General features: G+C 41.8%; 1 protein-coding gene across 3 annotated transcripts; it reads right to left on the bottom strand.

Annotated features, from left to right (window-relative positions):
• Positions 1-24: 24 nt before the first annotated feature.
• On the bottom strand, positions 25-16,778 carry DNAJC2 (DnaJ heat shock protein family (Hsp40) member C2). Of its 3 annotated transcripts, none has more exons than XM_042815660.1 (17): positions 16,694-16,778; positions 15,585-15,775; positions 14,988-15,063; positions 13,315-13,413; positions 10,996-11,137; positions 9,760-9,840; positions 8,974-9,039; positions 7,253-7,344; positions 7,034-7,155; positions 6,260-6,409; positions 5,881-5,969; positions 5,726-5,795; positions 4,264-4,448; positions 2,912-3,012; positions 1,941-2,048; positions 1,173-1,327; positions 25-143 (listed from the first exon to the last, which is right to left on the bottom strand). In XM_042815660.1, the coding sequence occupies exons 1-17, from the start codon at positions 16,749-16,751 to the stop codon at positions 69-71; spliced, it is 1,860 nt and encodes a 619-aa protein (XP_042671594.1). In that variant the 5' UTR covers positions 16,752-16,778; the 3' UTR covers positions 25-68. The 3 variants fall into 3 exon arrangements, with proteins under 3 accessions (XP_042671594.1, XP_042671595.1, XP_042671596.1); XM_042815661.1 differs by having other exon boundaries at positions 15,585-15,686; positions 16,694-16,767; XM_042815662.1 differs by lacking the exon at positions 16,694-16,778 and adding an exon at positions 16,504-16,523.
• Between the last annotated feature and the right edge of the window lie 225 nt (positions 16,779-17,003).

Consider the following 17,003-nt stretch of genomic DNA (forward strand, 5'->3'; position numbering starts at 1 on the left):
TTAAGGAAGTAATGAAAAAATGTGTAGTATTTGCATTTTTATTATAAAACAAAGATTGTCAGTAAAAGTCATTTCTTGACTTTAGTAGCATTCATCACTTGTTCTTGAGCAGCTTTCTTTGCCTTGACCATTTCAACGAGTTCCTGGAGAGTTGGGGAAAAAAACAAAACACACAACTTATTGAAATGTACAGCTTGATTTTGCAGGCAACCTGAAACACTCTGCTAGGGCTGCATTAAAAAAGAGGTGACCAGCAGGGAGACGGAGGTGATTGTCCTCCCTCTACTTGGCTCTTGTGAGGCCCCATCTGCAGTACTGCGTCCAGGCCTGGGGCCCCCAGTACAGGAAGGACATGGAACTCTTGGAGTGGGTGCAGAGGAGGCACTGAGATGATCAGAGGGCATGAGCACCTCTCCTATGAGGAAAGGTGGAGGAAACTGGGATTGTTTAGCTTGGAGAATAAGTGGCTGTTTACGAGGGTGGATAGTGATAGGAGAAGGGGGAATGGTTTTAAACTGAGACAGGGAAGGTTTAGGTTAGATATTAGGAGGAAGTTTTTCACACAGAGGGTGGTAATGCACTGGAACAGGTTGCCCAATGAGGTTGTGGATGCCCCATCCCTGGAGGCATTCAAGACCAGGCTAAATGTGGCTCTGGGCAGCCTGGTCTGGTGGTTGGTGACCCTGCACATAGCAGGGGGTTGAAACTGGATGATCATTGTGGTCCTTTTCAACCCAGGCCATTTTACGATAGTGAGCAATCTGGACAGTTTAATACTATAACACAATTTATCCTAGAAAGAACCCAACCACAACTGACATAGTGTTGAAGGTCAATGCTCATACACTTCTCTAGTAGTATACCACAAAATAAGAAAAAAAAAAAAAAAAAGGGGGCTATGGATAGGACTTCACAATCTCTAATAACTTGTCACATTTAAGACAAGTTTCAAGAGGCAGATTCTTCTTCCCAGCTCCCACCTTCACTGCTTGCAGGGAAAGAAAACTTAGTCCTTACTGCTCTTTGGGGGCCAAATTACAAAAAAGATTATTCTCTCTAAAGCTCCATCTTGTGCTAGCTTGCTATTGTCAGGTGCAGTGCTTGGGAGGGAGGGCAACAGTAAACACAATAGATTCTAATGAGACCTAGACTACAGGGTAAGAAAACTTTACCTTATATCGCTTCATGCAGTCTTTCTTTGACCGGCCTGGGACAGCTGCTGCTATTTTCTCCCATCTTTCAGGAGTATTTACTGGGTAAGTCTTCAATGCTTGCTCTAAAAGCTTTTGTTCTTCTGTAGTCCAAGGGGATGAATCTAAAGGCGATCCTGTTTTCAAATGCAAAAGTGACAAAAAAAAAAAGTTTAGTAACAAACTTTTGAGATAAGCATAATCCATTAAAAAATCATAGATTTTAAATCCTTACACTACTGGCCGAGTGGCATGTGTGATCTTCGAATACAGCACAGAATCTTTGGAAGGTATTAGATAAGCAGGTGTTTGATAACCATAGCTGTCCTGTGAAATCACATCCTTAGGGCAGCGATGTTGCTTTTCCTTTGTTTTTCACTAAGGGAAGAGTCTGTTGCAAGACCCTGGAAGGTTTGATTGGAGGTGTTTGGGCTTTAACAGGAAACCAAAGCTTAGCTGTAGGATCATCCTATATTTCAAGACAACCCCTCATGCTTACTGTTTCCTGAAAAGGAGGAGCAGATGATCTCAAAATCAGATTTAATCTGTTGCCTCACAAAGAAGCATTTCAAACTGCCACTGTTCAGTTAACTTTGGTTTGTACTAAGCGTATGAGAAATTATCAGATAGATCTAGTAACTGAGCTTGCATCACCTTCTTACTAAAGTCTCTCTGTAAACAAGTCTGAAGTTAATATATTAAGATGCATAGAGGAGACAGCTTTGCAAGAAGGGCTCTCTTCACCATTACCTTCAAATCGTTCAGAGGGAGCAGCGCTGTCCATCTGAGGCACCACCCCATGTTCCTTTTTAAATTTGTCAAATGCTTTCTTGTTGATATCATCTTTTTGATGAGGGTCTATGAGAAACGGAATAGTTATTGCAACAAAACTGAAGCCAGCTATAATAGGAAAAACACTGTAGCAGATATCTTAACAGGCACAGAATAGCAAAAAATAAAAGCCCCAGTTCATGCTTTCTTTATGACGATAGCAAAGAGGTTGGTACATAAAAATACTGTTCAGGGCCCAATACATTTTGCTCCAACCCCTATTTCACTTTATGCTGCTGAAATAAATACCTCCTCCACATAAACTTAAGCCTGAAAGTGCTGCTTCAGTGTGATTGAAAGGGATTGTCTTGTGCAAGGACTGCAGCAGATCTCCTTACCCAGACTACCTGTGTCGCAGGGGCAGTCAGGAACACAGTCTCCAGCCTCCTTATATAGATACGTGGCACAGAGAAACAACTGTAATGCTGGTTTTTTTTTCTTTTTTCTTTCCTCCCCCCTCCCCTGTAGTAGCACATTTTGCTCTTTGTTGAGAACATAATCCAGAGCCTTTTCTCAGTATCCCAGCTCTCTAGCTCCTAGAGCCTACAAAAGCCATGTTAATTTAGCTGTCTGACTGGTGTTGAATCCCACAGTTGGGTGGACAGATCCTCTCACTCAAAGCATAAGAATAGGGCCTAGACATTTGCAGGTGCATTGAGTTAGATTAAAAGAATTTCAGGGATTCACTCGTGAGGTAAAGACTTAATGTGATAGCTATTAGGATGGAAATACTGCATCACAGAAATGCTCCTCTAAGTTTTCCACCTGAGCTATGTTTCTGTTTGGGACATACAGCATTTTCTCCCAACAGACACACTGTGCTGTTTGAAGACCAAGCAGCACAGAAATGTGCAGAGGATCTTAGTACAAAAATAAGCAAATACAGTTACCAAGTTTCTGGAGGCTCTTTGCTTTATTGATGACATCTTTTGCTGTTCGTTTTATTCCAGTGATAGAGTGCAAGTTCATGTAGTTGGCAATAACTTCCCACCTAAAGCAAGGACAGAAAGGGGAAAACCAGCACATAATATAGTTGCTTATCTTTGTACAAGCTACAATCAAGCTTCTGTATGCAGCTGTACATATACCAACTCCTAAGTTAAATTTGTTAGTACTAAAACACATGAAAACTCTCAGTAACTAATATGGAAAGTTTTTAGTCACTAAATACTATGTTTCTGTTCAGAATTCAGTCAGCTTGTGCAAAGTTCTTGGCTTCTCAGACATGAAAGGCATGGGGATAGAACGTAGGTGTGGAAGTGCAAAATCAGTCCTTGAGACTGCTCGGCTGCTGCTCACCTGAATTCCCTAAACAACTCCAATATAAAATACTGCACTCCACTGAAATGGCAGCAACGTTATTAACACTTCTTCCAACACCCCTTGAAAGTGGGCTTAAACACCAGATAAAGGAGATTCAGCAGGAGAGAGCTGGAACAACCCAGCCCCTGAATTATCCACAGTGCATCTTAGAAAACGGAGGGGAAGATTTGCACCTGATCAGACAGGAGCATCACAGATCAAGGCCTATCAAGCTCTTGCTGCTCTTGACTGCTGCGACACAGTGCAGAAACAAATACTGGTGCCATACCTATCACTATCCTAAGTAAGAAAGCTTGGGTTTTCTTTTTTTTTGGTTTAAAGTAGGCATCCAAATCTGGTAATAGAGGCTTCAAATCTCTGAATCCTAAGTGAAAGAAGGTATTTTAATCCTGAGAAAGATAAGGATTTAAGGCATAAGGAAGTGATCACCTGGGATTTCTGTCAATCCCAGCCTTTCCTTTTTTTCCAGCTCTCTCCCAAAGAGAGAAGAGGTACTTAGCTCTTTCTATGTGTTTTCCTCCTAACATGTAGAAGAGAAACAGCAACACATTCATTGTGGAACTACTGCAAGTAGCTTACACGCTTGTGTTCCCATGCAGCTGGATCACAGTCACTGTTCCAGTTTTGTTCTGGGCTTTAATGACTGGTGCCTGTCATGAGCCATATGCAAACATGGAGCAGGGCACAATCTTGCTGATGGACTGAGGTCCAGTTAAGTGAAATAAATAGGCCCAGAAGTAATTCCAGACACATTTACAGCACAGTATTAACAGAAGAAAAACCAGAGGCTGTTCAACAGTCAAGGAAAACAAGGAAATTTAAAGAGTCCTACAGACATATTTAGAACAGTCGGAAAATAAGTTGTATTATGCTTGTTATTTACTTAAAGTTATTAGTTAGCTTTTTAACTATGAAGTACCTTGAATTAGTCCCTGCTGGGAAGAGGTTCACCGCTTTAATTAATAACTGTAAATCATCTTCTGGCCAGTTTTTGCTCCCACCTCCACCACCTGTTGTTGACTTTTCTGAACTCTTTGTTGCTTGGCGCATACGAGCCTCTGCCTCTTCTTTCTCTCGCCTTATTTGCTCATTTATTTCTTCTATCTGAGGGGTTGTAAATGAGCATTTTCATTTTTAAGAAAGAAACATTATATGTTGTTACAAACCCCCCTCTCTAGAATTGCTTTGAGCCTTGAATTTTGCTTAGTTTCTGTTCTGCACATGATGCATGAAGAAACAGAGCTCATCTGATTCTGCGTTATTTCCCTCCATCATGTGCACAAATGTAGCCATCCCAGATTAGCAGCTACAGCAGAAGTCCATCCCAAGTTCACTACGAAACACAAGGATTAAGGCAAGATTTCTGAATGCAATGGGAATATCCATGCTAACATCTGACACCAAGAGACAGATCCACAGAAGGATTAAGAACCTAAACTGGTTAGTGGGGACAGTCCAACATCCATTCTGAGTACAGTAATTCCCAAAGCTTCCAGTGAAACTGCTACCTAACCCTGGTTAGGCCAGAAATTCTCAATTATTATAATTCAAGTGAAAGCTTTAATAGGATAGCTAAATTAGCATTGACTGCAACAACGCAGACTTCAGCTACTCACTGTTTACTCAGGCTTAGGTGGCCACATATACAGTTGGTTAGCAAGCAGAACTGAATTTATCCATCACACAGCCTTGTGAACTGTAATCACATCTTGAGACAGCAGTTAAATACCATTCATGTATCTACTTCTGCCTAGATAACTGGATGTACAGTACAGTCCTGATAACATTAAAACACTACATGCTTACACCTGTTGGAAGGATGCTCACTGTCTCTTAATTAAGTCTTCCTGGCAAAAGGAAAACTACTTCAGATAATTTTTATTAAAGCAGAACAGCTTTAAAGAAGGACAGAAAGGTCAATATCCTATTTTGGAACACTCTCCTGGATACTGAGAAACTGGATTAAATCATACGGAATGCAAGAGGGATTTCAGTCTTAATTTTTCAGTTGTCCCATGAGAAAACCTAACCCTGGGATGGGGGCAGATGATCTTCTCCATCAGGAAATAAAGTTCACAGATGTTACTCAAAAGCAGGTGAGAGAAAGCATCTTATTCTCTCTGCAAGACATGGGTTCAGCCTTGTTATTCCAAATGGATTTGCTTTCCTGGCAACTTGAAGCAGATCCTTGTGGAGGTTCATGAATCTTGAGCACAAGCTTTTCCTATATTTTGGCATCCAACCCACTGGCCCTTCCATGTGTCTACAGCATATTAAACCTTCTGTGGATCCAGTCCCAGGTCACAGATAGTAGAGGCAGGATTTTTCTTTTGTATAAGAATTGACTGCTCTCATTCCCCTCCTAGGGGATATGTAATTACCTGTTTTACTACAGCTGCCTTTCCTCCTTCCCTTGTAGTGGATGTAAGTGCTTCATTCAAGCACTGCAGACTAAAAATAAATGATTAAGTTACAACGTGTCGCTAGTAGAAAGGTGGATGTCAAAACGAGCAGGAACAGCAGTAAGAAAACTTACCTTGCTAGCTCAAGACGATCACAAAGCTTTTCCACTTCCTCCATCATTTTAACACAATCTGCCTCATTATCAGAAAAGTAATTCCAGTTCTGGAAGCAGAAATACATGTTCTGCAAAGTTCTTGAATTTTATTGTTCTGACCCTTCAGACAAAATCTTAACACACAGCATTCTTCAGTCCCTGCTGTGCTTCGGCCTATTCGGTCAGCCTTACTCAGAGCTGCACGCTAAGTACGCACTGGAGCATTTTGCTGCTCAGCAAACCCACTTTCCATACCCGTCTCTGACCACAAGAACAAGTGCATGATAAGCTCTGATCTAAGCAAACATCATAATTTCACTCACATAACCTGTATTTCACTATGGTAACACTGAAGTACCTTGCACGTTGTTCTCAATTTTTGCCTTTCCTTCTTGATTGCTTTTTTCTGTATCTCTTTTTCCTTCTTTGCTACTAATGCTTGTTGCCTAACTTCTTCTTCCTCTTTTTCTTTTGCTAACCGTGCTGCTTCTAATTCAGCTTGTCTTTGCTGCAATCAAAAAAAAAACAAACAACCAACAACATAAAACAAACACACAAAAATATACACAAAGCAAGTCATGCTGTTATAAGGTCATTCAATATTAAAATCTGCAGTTTCCATATTTTGGAGTACAGCAATACTTCAGTGTTGTCTTTGAAAGCACTTTTTAGTAACCTACAATTCCCAAGCCTTTCATTTTGAATACTGTTTCCAGAGACATATTTTCCAAGCTGTTAATATTAATCAAGTAGGTAATATTACCTCAAAGTGTTTCACAGCAAGCAACTTCTTGTGGACCATACCCATGAAGTGCATAGAGCTGCTTGCTTTATGTTAGAGGAAGGCAGGTCACAGAAGTCAGTGACTGCCTTTAAGACAGAGGGAGTGTATGCAATAACAAAACCCAATTCTGTAAGTTTTTCATTTCAGATCCACGCTCCTTATTTTCATCTCTTTCTCAGAAGGCTGTCAGCCTTTACTGCCTGTTACGCTGGGATCAAGGACAATGCATCTGTAAAGCCCAATATAACTTTAACAGTAACCTTCTGACCCATCTAGAAGCTGGAGCCTCTAGACCAGGTGTGAACGAACCAGGCTTTTTCAACAAAATAAACTAAGTGGTTAACTTACTTTTTCTCTTGCCTCTTGTTCTTTTCGTTTTGCTTCTACCTTTGCTTTCTTCTCTGCTTCTTTCTTTGCCTTTTCTTCCTCCTTAAACTTTTTTATCCTGGGATCACAGCTATATGCATTGTCTGGCAGAGGAAAGGACACATCACATACAAAAGAAAAACAGAGCTTTTCTGCTGCTAGTTAACAAATCTCTTTTACAAGAGCAGTTTGTATGCTCACCAACAAGTATCCTAATTCTGTTCATCTCCTCTTTTTTTCTCAGTGCTCTGGCGGCCCTATTCTGCTTTTCAATCCATCTTCTTTCATCTCGACTGCAAAGGGAGAGCGTAGTTAGTTCAGCACTAATGCACAACACAGTCTGTAACTTTCAGAAATTCAGCAACAAACTATTTCAGAGTTTCCCCACACGGGTGCTTTTTCATGAATATTTCAACAACAAGCTTCAGAAAAAGAACTTCCATGCCCCAAGATGGTGTCCCAAGTGCTAAGTGCTTGAACAGTCAAACAAACCTGCCGAACACCTGACAAAACAGGCGTCTCACCTCTCATTACAGGGAACGGCATCATGGACTCTGTTTCCAAAATACATCCATTTGCTGACCTAACATTAAGCCCGAGCAAAACAACTGAAATGCTAGTATAGAGTTTAATTAAAGGGCAGCGGTATGATTAATGCCAATTATCACCATTTCACAGAAAATAGGCTGTGTCAAATAAACGTGTGTGTACAGAACTCCTTCCATGAATTACTCATCCATACAGCCAAAGGCAGACAAATATCCCTTGGAACAAAGGAAACAATTCCCCTAAGAGTAGGGAAGTCAGTAACAGACTGAAGGATTAGAACAGATGTGCAACACAACCTCTGCCAAGAAAGGATGACAAGAATCACGAAAAGAACAGGAAGCCAAAATGTGCTTAAGTACAGCATGCTATGAATTGTTGGTCTAAACATTTTTAAAGCAGGCACTGAATGACTGGAATTAAGTACAATACAGGGCTATGCAATTAATTCAAGAACTTTCCAATAAGAAGCCTAGAAAATAATTTATCAAAAATACAGCTGGTATAGAATTGATTACAGTGCCTTCACAGAACCTCACAGGAGAACAATGAGATCAGAAAGAGAAAAAACAAATTAAGTGCAGAAAAAGGCAGAAAAGAAACAGATGTCCAGCTAGAGCCTAAGTATGGCAGCAGTGTTAGACACAGAATTGGCTAATTGCTGCAGCTGACTACAAAACTGGTTTCTGTTCAGACTTGGAACAGGAGGTTTATGTAATTATGGAGATACAGGAGTGACTGAGTGAAAGGTTGTGTCCTGTGAAATACAGGTCAGACTGAATGATTCAGTGCTTTATTTTACTTTAAATGTTCTGTGTTTATAAGAATAGAATTAGAATGTATTTTCCAACAGCAACACGGTCTGGGTAATTCAGCTACTATCACTATACCAAGAAGTATGCAATTTTTATGAACATCAAGCCATCAAAAATAATTCTTCTATATTCCAGAAAGCATTGCTTGTCCCAGCATAGTTTAACACGGAGTTGGATAAAGAAACAGTATCTGCTTACTCATCTACTCTGTTTTGGGTCCGGTTCAACTTTTCAGGCAGGTTAAGAATAACAAGCCTGAACTTCAATGAACACACTGCAGATGCTTTTAAACTTTTATTTTTCCCCCAACCAAAACAAATTCAAAGTCCTATAGAAACACCCCAAGAACTCTTCAATCTCACAACTGAAAAACCAAACCAAAACAAAACCCCAAATCCCACAGTCCAGTTCAATTCCTCAGCTGACTACTGAGCTGGGAGAGCAGAAACCCATCTCAGCTCAGCAGCCTTTTCTCCTGTTTTTATAGTCTGAATACAGCAAGACTTTTCAACTTGTCCTTAGTCTCTCAATCTCCTACCAAATTTCTTTTTACTTACATACCATTCTGCTTTTTCTTTTTCTTCTTCATCTAAATAAGAAAACTCTCTCCAGGAATCAAAATTATACCTAAATTGAATTAAAAAAAAAAAAAAAAAAGAATTGATTTTAAAAATATAGAATAAAACAGCAAAACTATTAGAAATAAAGAATGTTCTTCAAAACCAGGTTTTTTTGGTAGGCACTTACACAGCTTTTACAATTTATAAGGTACCATTTATAATTATACTGCATCTACAGAGATACCACTGTGTTAAGTCAATGCTATTGAAACTAAAAATTCCTATTTCTGCAGGACCATCAACTTCACAGTCTAAGCTCCCAGTACAGGCAGTGGAGACGACAGCAGCGTTAAGAGAGAAATCATTTAATCTTTATGCAGGCATCCATATTTAGCAGATGAGCCAAGCCATAAACTCTGTGACTTTCTCAGTCTAATCAGACACTCTTTAATGAGGGGAACTTAAATACCTGCTGGACACCTCCACTGAAAACACAAGTGAAACAAACCTCCCCTCTTACTGTGTGGGACAGCTCAGTTTGCAGCCACCCTGGCCAAGCACTGTCCAAAATCCCTCTGCAACTGTAAATTTACAACGTGGGTGTTCTAGCTAGAATAAATCTAGCGTGGTTTATGGAAGGCACCAAATAGCTGTGAAGCAATGTCATGACCTTACACAGCCAGAACAGACCACAGGGCAACAATCTACATACAAACTGGTCTGCAAACCCTTTATATTGCACACCTTGAACACTGTGAAGAGCAGCTGAGGTCATCATCTAACTTACCAAAATGAATAGAATGCATCTACCTCTTCAAATGAAGAGTTCATGTCCCCAAGTTTAGGAACATTTTTCTTATTTGACCACCTGAAAATCAATGAAAATGTTGAAGAAGTAATATATATGCAATCTTGTTTCATAAAATGACGTGCTTTAAGTACAAATCAAAATGCCACAAGTGAGTTCCTTCCCACCACACAAATGGATCATGAGGAAAGAGGAAGAAATCATGATTGCCTGCTCCAGATTGTGCCTTGTTTGGGGAACTCTCCCAGAAAAGCAGCCTCCTGCTTCCCAGGTTTGGCACAAATAGAAGCAGATCTGATGGAGCACAAACTACTGACACTAGTAAAAGGGCCTCAATTCTCCACACACATCCTCCTGATAGGGTAGCTTACAGAGAACAAAAGGTGCTCTGTGAGTAACTCAGCTCTGTGGTAGCCTACAACAACTTTCCCAAGTTTTCAGAGTACAAGAGAGTAACACATGCTCTGCCTACATTCAATTTCTTTCCTACAAGGAGGGAACTATTCCATAGGCTCCAGAGTTTGTTATTCCATGACAGAGAATCCATATCCCAATGGAGAAAGGATCATCTGACAGCCACAAAACCAGATCTGAATCTCTGGATTGCTTACTAAGACAATAAATCTACCTAAAATAAGCAGTAGATCATTCAGAATGCCTCATATAATAAAAAACTTTTTCATATTAAAAAAATAAGTTAAACTGAGTTTAGACTTGTGACAGCCTTAATACAAAGTTAATTGGCAAGCATGAATCAAATGCAGGAAAAGTCACACACCTTACAAGAGAGAATCACCAAATAGTGACATTTACGTATATCTTCTCTCCTAACCAGCTAAATTGTGAATATAACTATTGTTAATGTCTCATCCTCATAATATCATAAAAAAAGGAATTTTTAGTCAGTAACACACACAAACTTGGCACAGTTAATTACTTTAAGATGAAGCAAAGTATTGTACAAACAGGACAGTATGTAATATGGAACCAAGAGTCTTGTCTTTTTTAAGAAAATCTCATGGGTCAAACCCAGTCACTGGTATGGCACTGGAGATTATTTTAAAAAGAAATCATTGAGAATGCTCTATTTTAATCGTGTTAATTTGATGAGAAAACAATTCCCAGCATCCCTTAAAAATTGCACCTGCTAATAACAATGCCAGAAGAGTTTGCAAATACTCTGTTGCACTTCAAAAGCAATAGGACGTGGCTTACCTGGCATTTCTTTCAAAAACTGGTGAAAAAACTTCAAAGAAGTTTTCTTTTGCTTCACTTTTGGAAGGTACAGAGTTATCAAAAGTAGGATCTATGCTGTTGAACGCTCGTCGTTTCACAGGGTCAGACAGTATCTCATAAGCTGAAACAAGTGACCAGACATCAAACACGAGACTGAGAGGAGCTCTCCTGGCAAAGGGGGAATGCTAACAGAAAAGGCTCTACATGTTTAAAAAGGTGCACCCAGATTTGTGTTTGATTCTCTACAGCCAGAAATTTAATTATTTTGGTGGCATCTCAACTTGTATTGCTGGCAATTCCTGTTTAAATAAGCAGGAAGAAAATGTCTACGAAAAACAACATATTTAACTATTAAAATGTAACAAATTAATTATATTTAAAAAAATCACAGAGCACTCAATTCAGCTGTCACTGATAGCTTGGGAATGACATCTTCAGGCTTTTATTTTGCAACAAATCCTTGCAGACAAATTAACAAAGTCTTCTAAGTCCTCCAGTTGGGAAACAGCACATTACAACTTTATAACCTGGAAATCACACTCTGCAGCTCCAGTAAACTTGTTTACTTTGTAACCTTGTTTTTTTCCTCAAGGAAGCGTGGAATTTGTCTGTCAGATCTACAATACCTATTATTTTTCATTAGAAGTAGAAATCCAAGAAAATCAAATTCATATTGCAATGATTAGTGGGCTTCCCTGACTGCTTCCCTGGAGAGAAAATGCCACACCGTGAAGGTCACATCTTGCAAGTGATCAGCTGGAGACCTTGATGCTTTGTGGTTCTGTAAACTGAGGAAGGAATGAATGCAAGGAAACAACAATAAGCTGCTGCGTGCCAATCTTCCCTTGCCCCCAGGGACTCTGCCAGTACTCTATATGACATCAGTTGTCTTCTGCATTACAAGATGGGAGCTTCAACAACCCTCAGACCATTTCCCTAGTGCCACCTGTAGCTGAGTTCAGGAAATATGCTGTATCTCACATCTGACAGTTTGCAACACTGAACAAATGGACAAAACATTTCTTGGGCTAATCAGGCAGCAGCAGAACTTCGTATTCAATTCTATATTGCCTGAAGATCTTACTTTCCATTTGAAGCTGGTTTTCCCAACAGCTGAATACAGGCAAGTAAATAATTAGAACAGGTGGGAAATAGGTTTCCCTATTAATTTTCAGATATTAGGATGTTTTTTTTCCTGTTTCAAATTGAAACAAAGTCACAACTATTCTGGTATTTGTTAACATAATCTCAAAAAAGTCTGGTTTCAGTCAATTCATAGAATTGTCTGAGTTGGAAGGGACCTTTAAAAGTCATCTAGCCCAACCCCCTGCAGTGAACAGGGACACCTACTGCTAGATCAGGTTGCTCACAGCTCCACCCAGTCTGATCTCAAATGCCTCTAGGGTAGGCCACCCACCACTTCTCTGGGCAATCTGTTCTGGTGCTTCATTACCCTTATTGTAAAAAAGATTTTCACCCAGTATCCAGTCTAAATCTCCTCTCTTTTAGTTTGAATCAATTTCCCCCTGTCCTATCACAACAGACCCTGTTAAAGAGCCTGTCTCCTTCTTTGTTATAGCCCCAACCACACAATCATTGTTCATTTTTGAAAAGATGTAGCTTAGCTCTATAGAAGACTGTAAACATCATTAGCTCGTCTAACACAACATCTCCTAACATTTTAACAAACAAGAACAAGTCGCTTGGAAGAATGATTAGAAGATGCTCTCCCCTACCCTTATTGATTGAAAACATTTGTTTAAAAATAAAAGCACTACCAGAAGCATAAGTCTGGCTATACCTAAACTAATCTCTAAGTTTCTGCCATTAGCCAGCAAGAGCATTCTAGGTCACTGCAGGCAGGAATGAAATGTCATTGAGTGCACTTGGTCATCTGTGGGCAAAAGCGAGCGTCTGAGAAAACCGATATCCCAGCTGAAATCAACAGACACTCTGTTGGCACACTAAGAGCATTAGAATTCTGACTTTTTCTACTGCAGTTGGTGTCCTGCAGGAATTCTTTTACAGTGTTTCATTGATTCTAGGCGTGTGGCAACCTCTAGTGGTTCACCCTTGCATACACTGTTGTAAGAGTTCACAATAAGTTTTGCATTGTCACCAAGTGGCAAAGGTCGGTCAGCTGTATTTCCATACTGCCTCCACCCAAAGAGAAGTTACACTTCAGTGATGGCTGCTGATAAAGAAGTTTGCCAAAACAGAAGAGAACGTCTTTGGCTTTGTACAGTTCTTTAAAAGTAGCAACAGAGACAAATCTCATAAAAGAGGTCAATGACTTACCTTTAGTTATGCACGTAAAATAATCATTATCACCTTCTCCTATTTGCTCTCCTGCAGCTTTTCGCTTGTCTGGATGATGTTTCAAAACCATGGATTTATCTGGCAAGTAGATGCATAACATTCAGAAATGTTTCAGCACAAACACACATGCACACATACACACACACGTCTTTCTGGTCAAGTTCTCTACTCAGGCCTTAAATCCTGAGAGATAACTTATGGTTATCTTTAGAATGTCATCTGAAGCTGTTATCAAGACTGTCTTAGAGCTCTACAATCATCAGGAGAGAGATGCCCCAGTTTTGCTCAAGAACATTAGTGAGGCCAGGTGTTGCTCTATGCAGTACTAACACAGGACCCACAGTGGCACTGCTAAGAAGTCCAACATATGGCCATGTACCAATTGCAACATAATTTTCTATACAAGTCAATAACTTGCTACATGTGCTGCCCAAGCCAGTTCCAAACATAAGGTAATGTGACCAAGCTGTAAGTGAAGAATGATTTCTATTTTTGTGCTCTGTGACCACACAGTTGCTCGCCATGGCTTTGCTGGTAGGCGACAGGCTGGCACATTGCCTTAGCTCAGTCAAGTGAGCCCAAAGGAAACCTTCTACCCACTTGTGAGTAACTTAATCTTCACCTGTGGTTTAACTGAGGACAGTGTTTCCACTCATACAGGGACAGCTTTTTTATGTAACAGTTTGCAAGATAAATTCACAAAGCTGTTGGCTTATTTCATAGAGAATTTAACAGTCAATTTCAATCTTCAAACAAATATTTACAGTCAGCTCTTGGTCACATTGCTTTCTAGAAATAAAAGTTCTGAAGCCTGACATGATGTTTCTTGGTGTGTAAATACCATAAAATACCCTTGATAACCCTTGTGCACTTGTGAACCTTCACATTTCATGATTTCAGACACAGGCCCATGCTACCATTAAGCAGCACACTGCACTTCCGAGTGCTATTGTTTGCTTATCTGAAACACCAAGGGAATGCAACCTTACAGAACACATCCTTAACTGCTTGATAATATCCCCAGCACTCAGCAACAGGAACTCTACGCTTACCACACAGCAAAATGACCAAGGAAGAGCACAAGTGAACTTTTCAGAGGTCCGAATTACTTTTAGTACAATATTTAAATGCATGAAAATTTAACAGTTATCACTCTGTTCCCATGAAAGCCTGAGCCTACCACTTGGGAAGATAACAGCAGTATCTATGCTTCTTAAACATTCAGTAGCATTAACGTGGCAGTTTACAATTGTAAGGGGGCTTGAAGGTAACAATTTGTTGAAACAGGCAGGGCCAGACATATTTCTCAACCTTTCACTGAGCTTGACTGCAGACTCCAAAATGCAAAAATATAAATTTACAGCCTGTGTTGGGATTTGTTTGCCTGCTTGTTTTTTGTTGTTTGTTCTTAACCAAAAATCTTGAGATAAGAAAACAAGATGTGAACTCAGTGGAATCTTCCATTTCACTCGCTTTGGGCCTGTGGATTTCAGAACTGTGAAGTGAAACTACAGGCTGGTAAGCAATTGGAATCAAAGAGCAGGTCTGTAAAAATAGGAAAAAAACTTCTTTGTGACATGTTTGAACTTGTATGTAGAAAACAGAGTTGTACTTCTGAAAGAAGAGTATGCTTATGAGGGAAAGATACTTACGAGCTGCTTTGATTTGTTTCTGAGTAGCCCTATATCGTATATTTCCTAGCCCAAGAACTGCATAATGGTCTTGATTCTGAGGAACAAAGAACAAAGAGCTCTAGTAAACACTGACATATGTGATCTAAGAAGCCACAACACATGTAAAGCAACATCTTTAATAAAGCACATCTTTAAAGCAAAAGGCAGGATTCTTCTCTCTCACAATAAACATTCGAAAAAGCCCATAGGAACAATTTTTTAGAGGTTGCTAAAGAAACTCCAGTACCTCAACCCAAATAGTATTTAAGTATTGGATTGGATCCTAGTAAGTTTGATTGAATTGCTGTGTCAATACTAAGGCCACTAGCAAAACTCCAGAATACAGAAGACTAAGCCCTCACCCCACGCAGTTTTGAGTTTGTCCTCAACAGATTACGCATGGAAAACACAAAACCAGTCAAGTCAAATGCTGACAGACACAGAAAGATTCAGACTGGGGTAAGGAGGGGCGGCTGGGAGTGGCAGGTAAATTTGTCAAGAGATTTCCAGCAAAAAAACCCAACACACACAAACAAACCACAAACCAAAACAGCAGTGTCACTGCCAACAGAATACCTTCCAGTCCTTGGGATCAAGTGTTTTGAGCATAGGAAATTCTTCAAGTTGCAATTCCTCATCCCCCGATTCTTCAGAAAGTTCCTTTTCATCTTCTAGCTCCTGGAAAGAGGCAGAAACATTTATGTTTCTCCTCTTAATAAATGCTTCAAACCATCTTCCCACAGGTTCCACTTGACAGAGCACTGATGCTATAAGCAAAAACACAAAAGCAACTTCACCTTCTGTGGCTTACTTTTTTGTTGTTGATGATAAAGTACCATCAAAGTACTACATGACACAAAGCTGCAGATTGCCAAGTTACAGAATCACAAAGAGGGCTGGGTTGGAAGGGAACTCAAAGACCATCGAGTTCCAACCCCCCTGCTGCAGGTAGGGCTGGTACCCACCGAATCAGGCACCACACCAGGTACCAGCTCAGGCTCTGCTGTCAGACGGTGCCAGTGCCTCACCACCCAATCCGTGAAAAATTTTCCCTTAACCTCTATGCCCAATCTCCCGTCTGATCGTTTCACACAGTTCCCCCTCGTCCTAACACTATCTGTCCACATAAAAAGTTTTTGCCCCAGCCTGCTTCTAAGGTCACACAAGGGAAGGCTGGAGGAGCTCTTCGGAGCCTTCTCTCCTCCACACCAACTCCCGCAGGCTGTCTTCAGGAGACGTGCCGCAGCCCTCTGAGCATCCCGCGGCCCTCCTCTGCACGCAGCCCCACATCTCCCCGTGCTGGGATGCCGGGAGCCCCAGGCTCGGCCGCAGAGCGCCCGGTCAGCCGCGCCAAGCTGTAAGGACGGCGGGCGCTCCGCCCCACAGACCCGGCGGCGTTCCCGAACCCCGAGCAGCGCCGCCGCTCCCAGCTAACAGCCGTTACGCAGCTCGGCTCTCCCAGGCACCGCTGCCGCTCCCTCCCCAGCGGCCGCACCTGTTGCAGCCGCCTCACGCGCAAACCCCGAGGAAAGCCCCGAGCGCTCGGCAGGCGAATCCCCCCCCGCTCGGTTCTAAAGCCCAACTTCTGCGCTTCCGCGGGCGGCCGCTTCGAGACCGCCCCTCTCGGTCCCCGCTTCGCCCAGGAGCCCAGCGCCGCGCGGGACGGCCGCCCTTCCCGCACCTACCGGCCGTCAGCGCCCCGGTTACTGCCGTCAGCTGCCCCTCGTGAGCCCCGCGCAGCATGGCGGCTCGGCGGGAGCGCGCGCCGAGCCTCGACCGCGGAAGCCGCCGGCCTGGCCTCGCCGGTTGCCGGGAGCCGGCGCGTGGAGGAGCCCGGGGAGCGCTTCCGGGTCAGCGGCGGCGCGAGGGATCCTCGGGGCCGCGAGGGGGGAAGCGGGGCTCGGCGCCGAGGGGAGCGGCTGCCGCCAGGGGGAGGGAACGCGGCTCCGTGCGACACGCGGCCGGGAGCGGCCCGCGATTCGCCGCCGCGCCGTG

Source organism: Centrocercus urophasianus, unplaced genomic scaffold (assembly GCF_019232065.1).
Source record: "Centrocercus urophasianus isolate 14NV4802_14NV808 unplaced genomic scaffold, USGS_Curo_1.0 seq_15, whole genome shotgun sequence".
Classification (NCBI taxonomy): domain Eukaryota; kingdom Metazoa; phylum Chordata; class Aves; order Galliformes; family Phasianidae; genus Centrocercus; species Centrocercus urophasianus.

Coding starts and splice junctions, on each gene's coding strand:
- DNAJC2 (XM_042815660.1), bottom strand. CDS start 16,751: ATGCTGCGCGGGGCTCACGAGGGGCAGCTGACGGCAGTAACCGGGGCG. Junction 5,796..5,880: donor GATCGTCTTGAGCTAGCAAG/GTAAGTTTTCTT, acceptor ATTTATTTTTAG/TCTGCAGTGCTTGAATGAAG. Junction 2,049..2,911: donor AAAGAGCCTCCAGAAACTTG/GTAACTGTATTT, acceptor CGTTTCTCATAG/ACCCTCATCAAAAAGATGAT.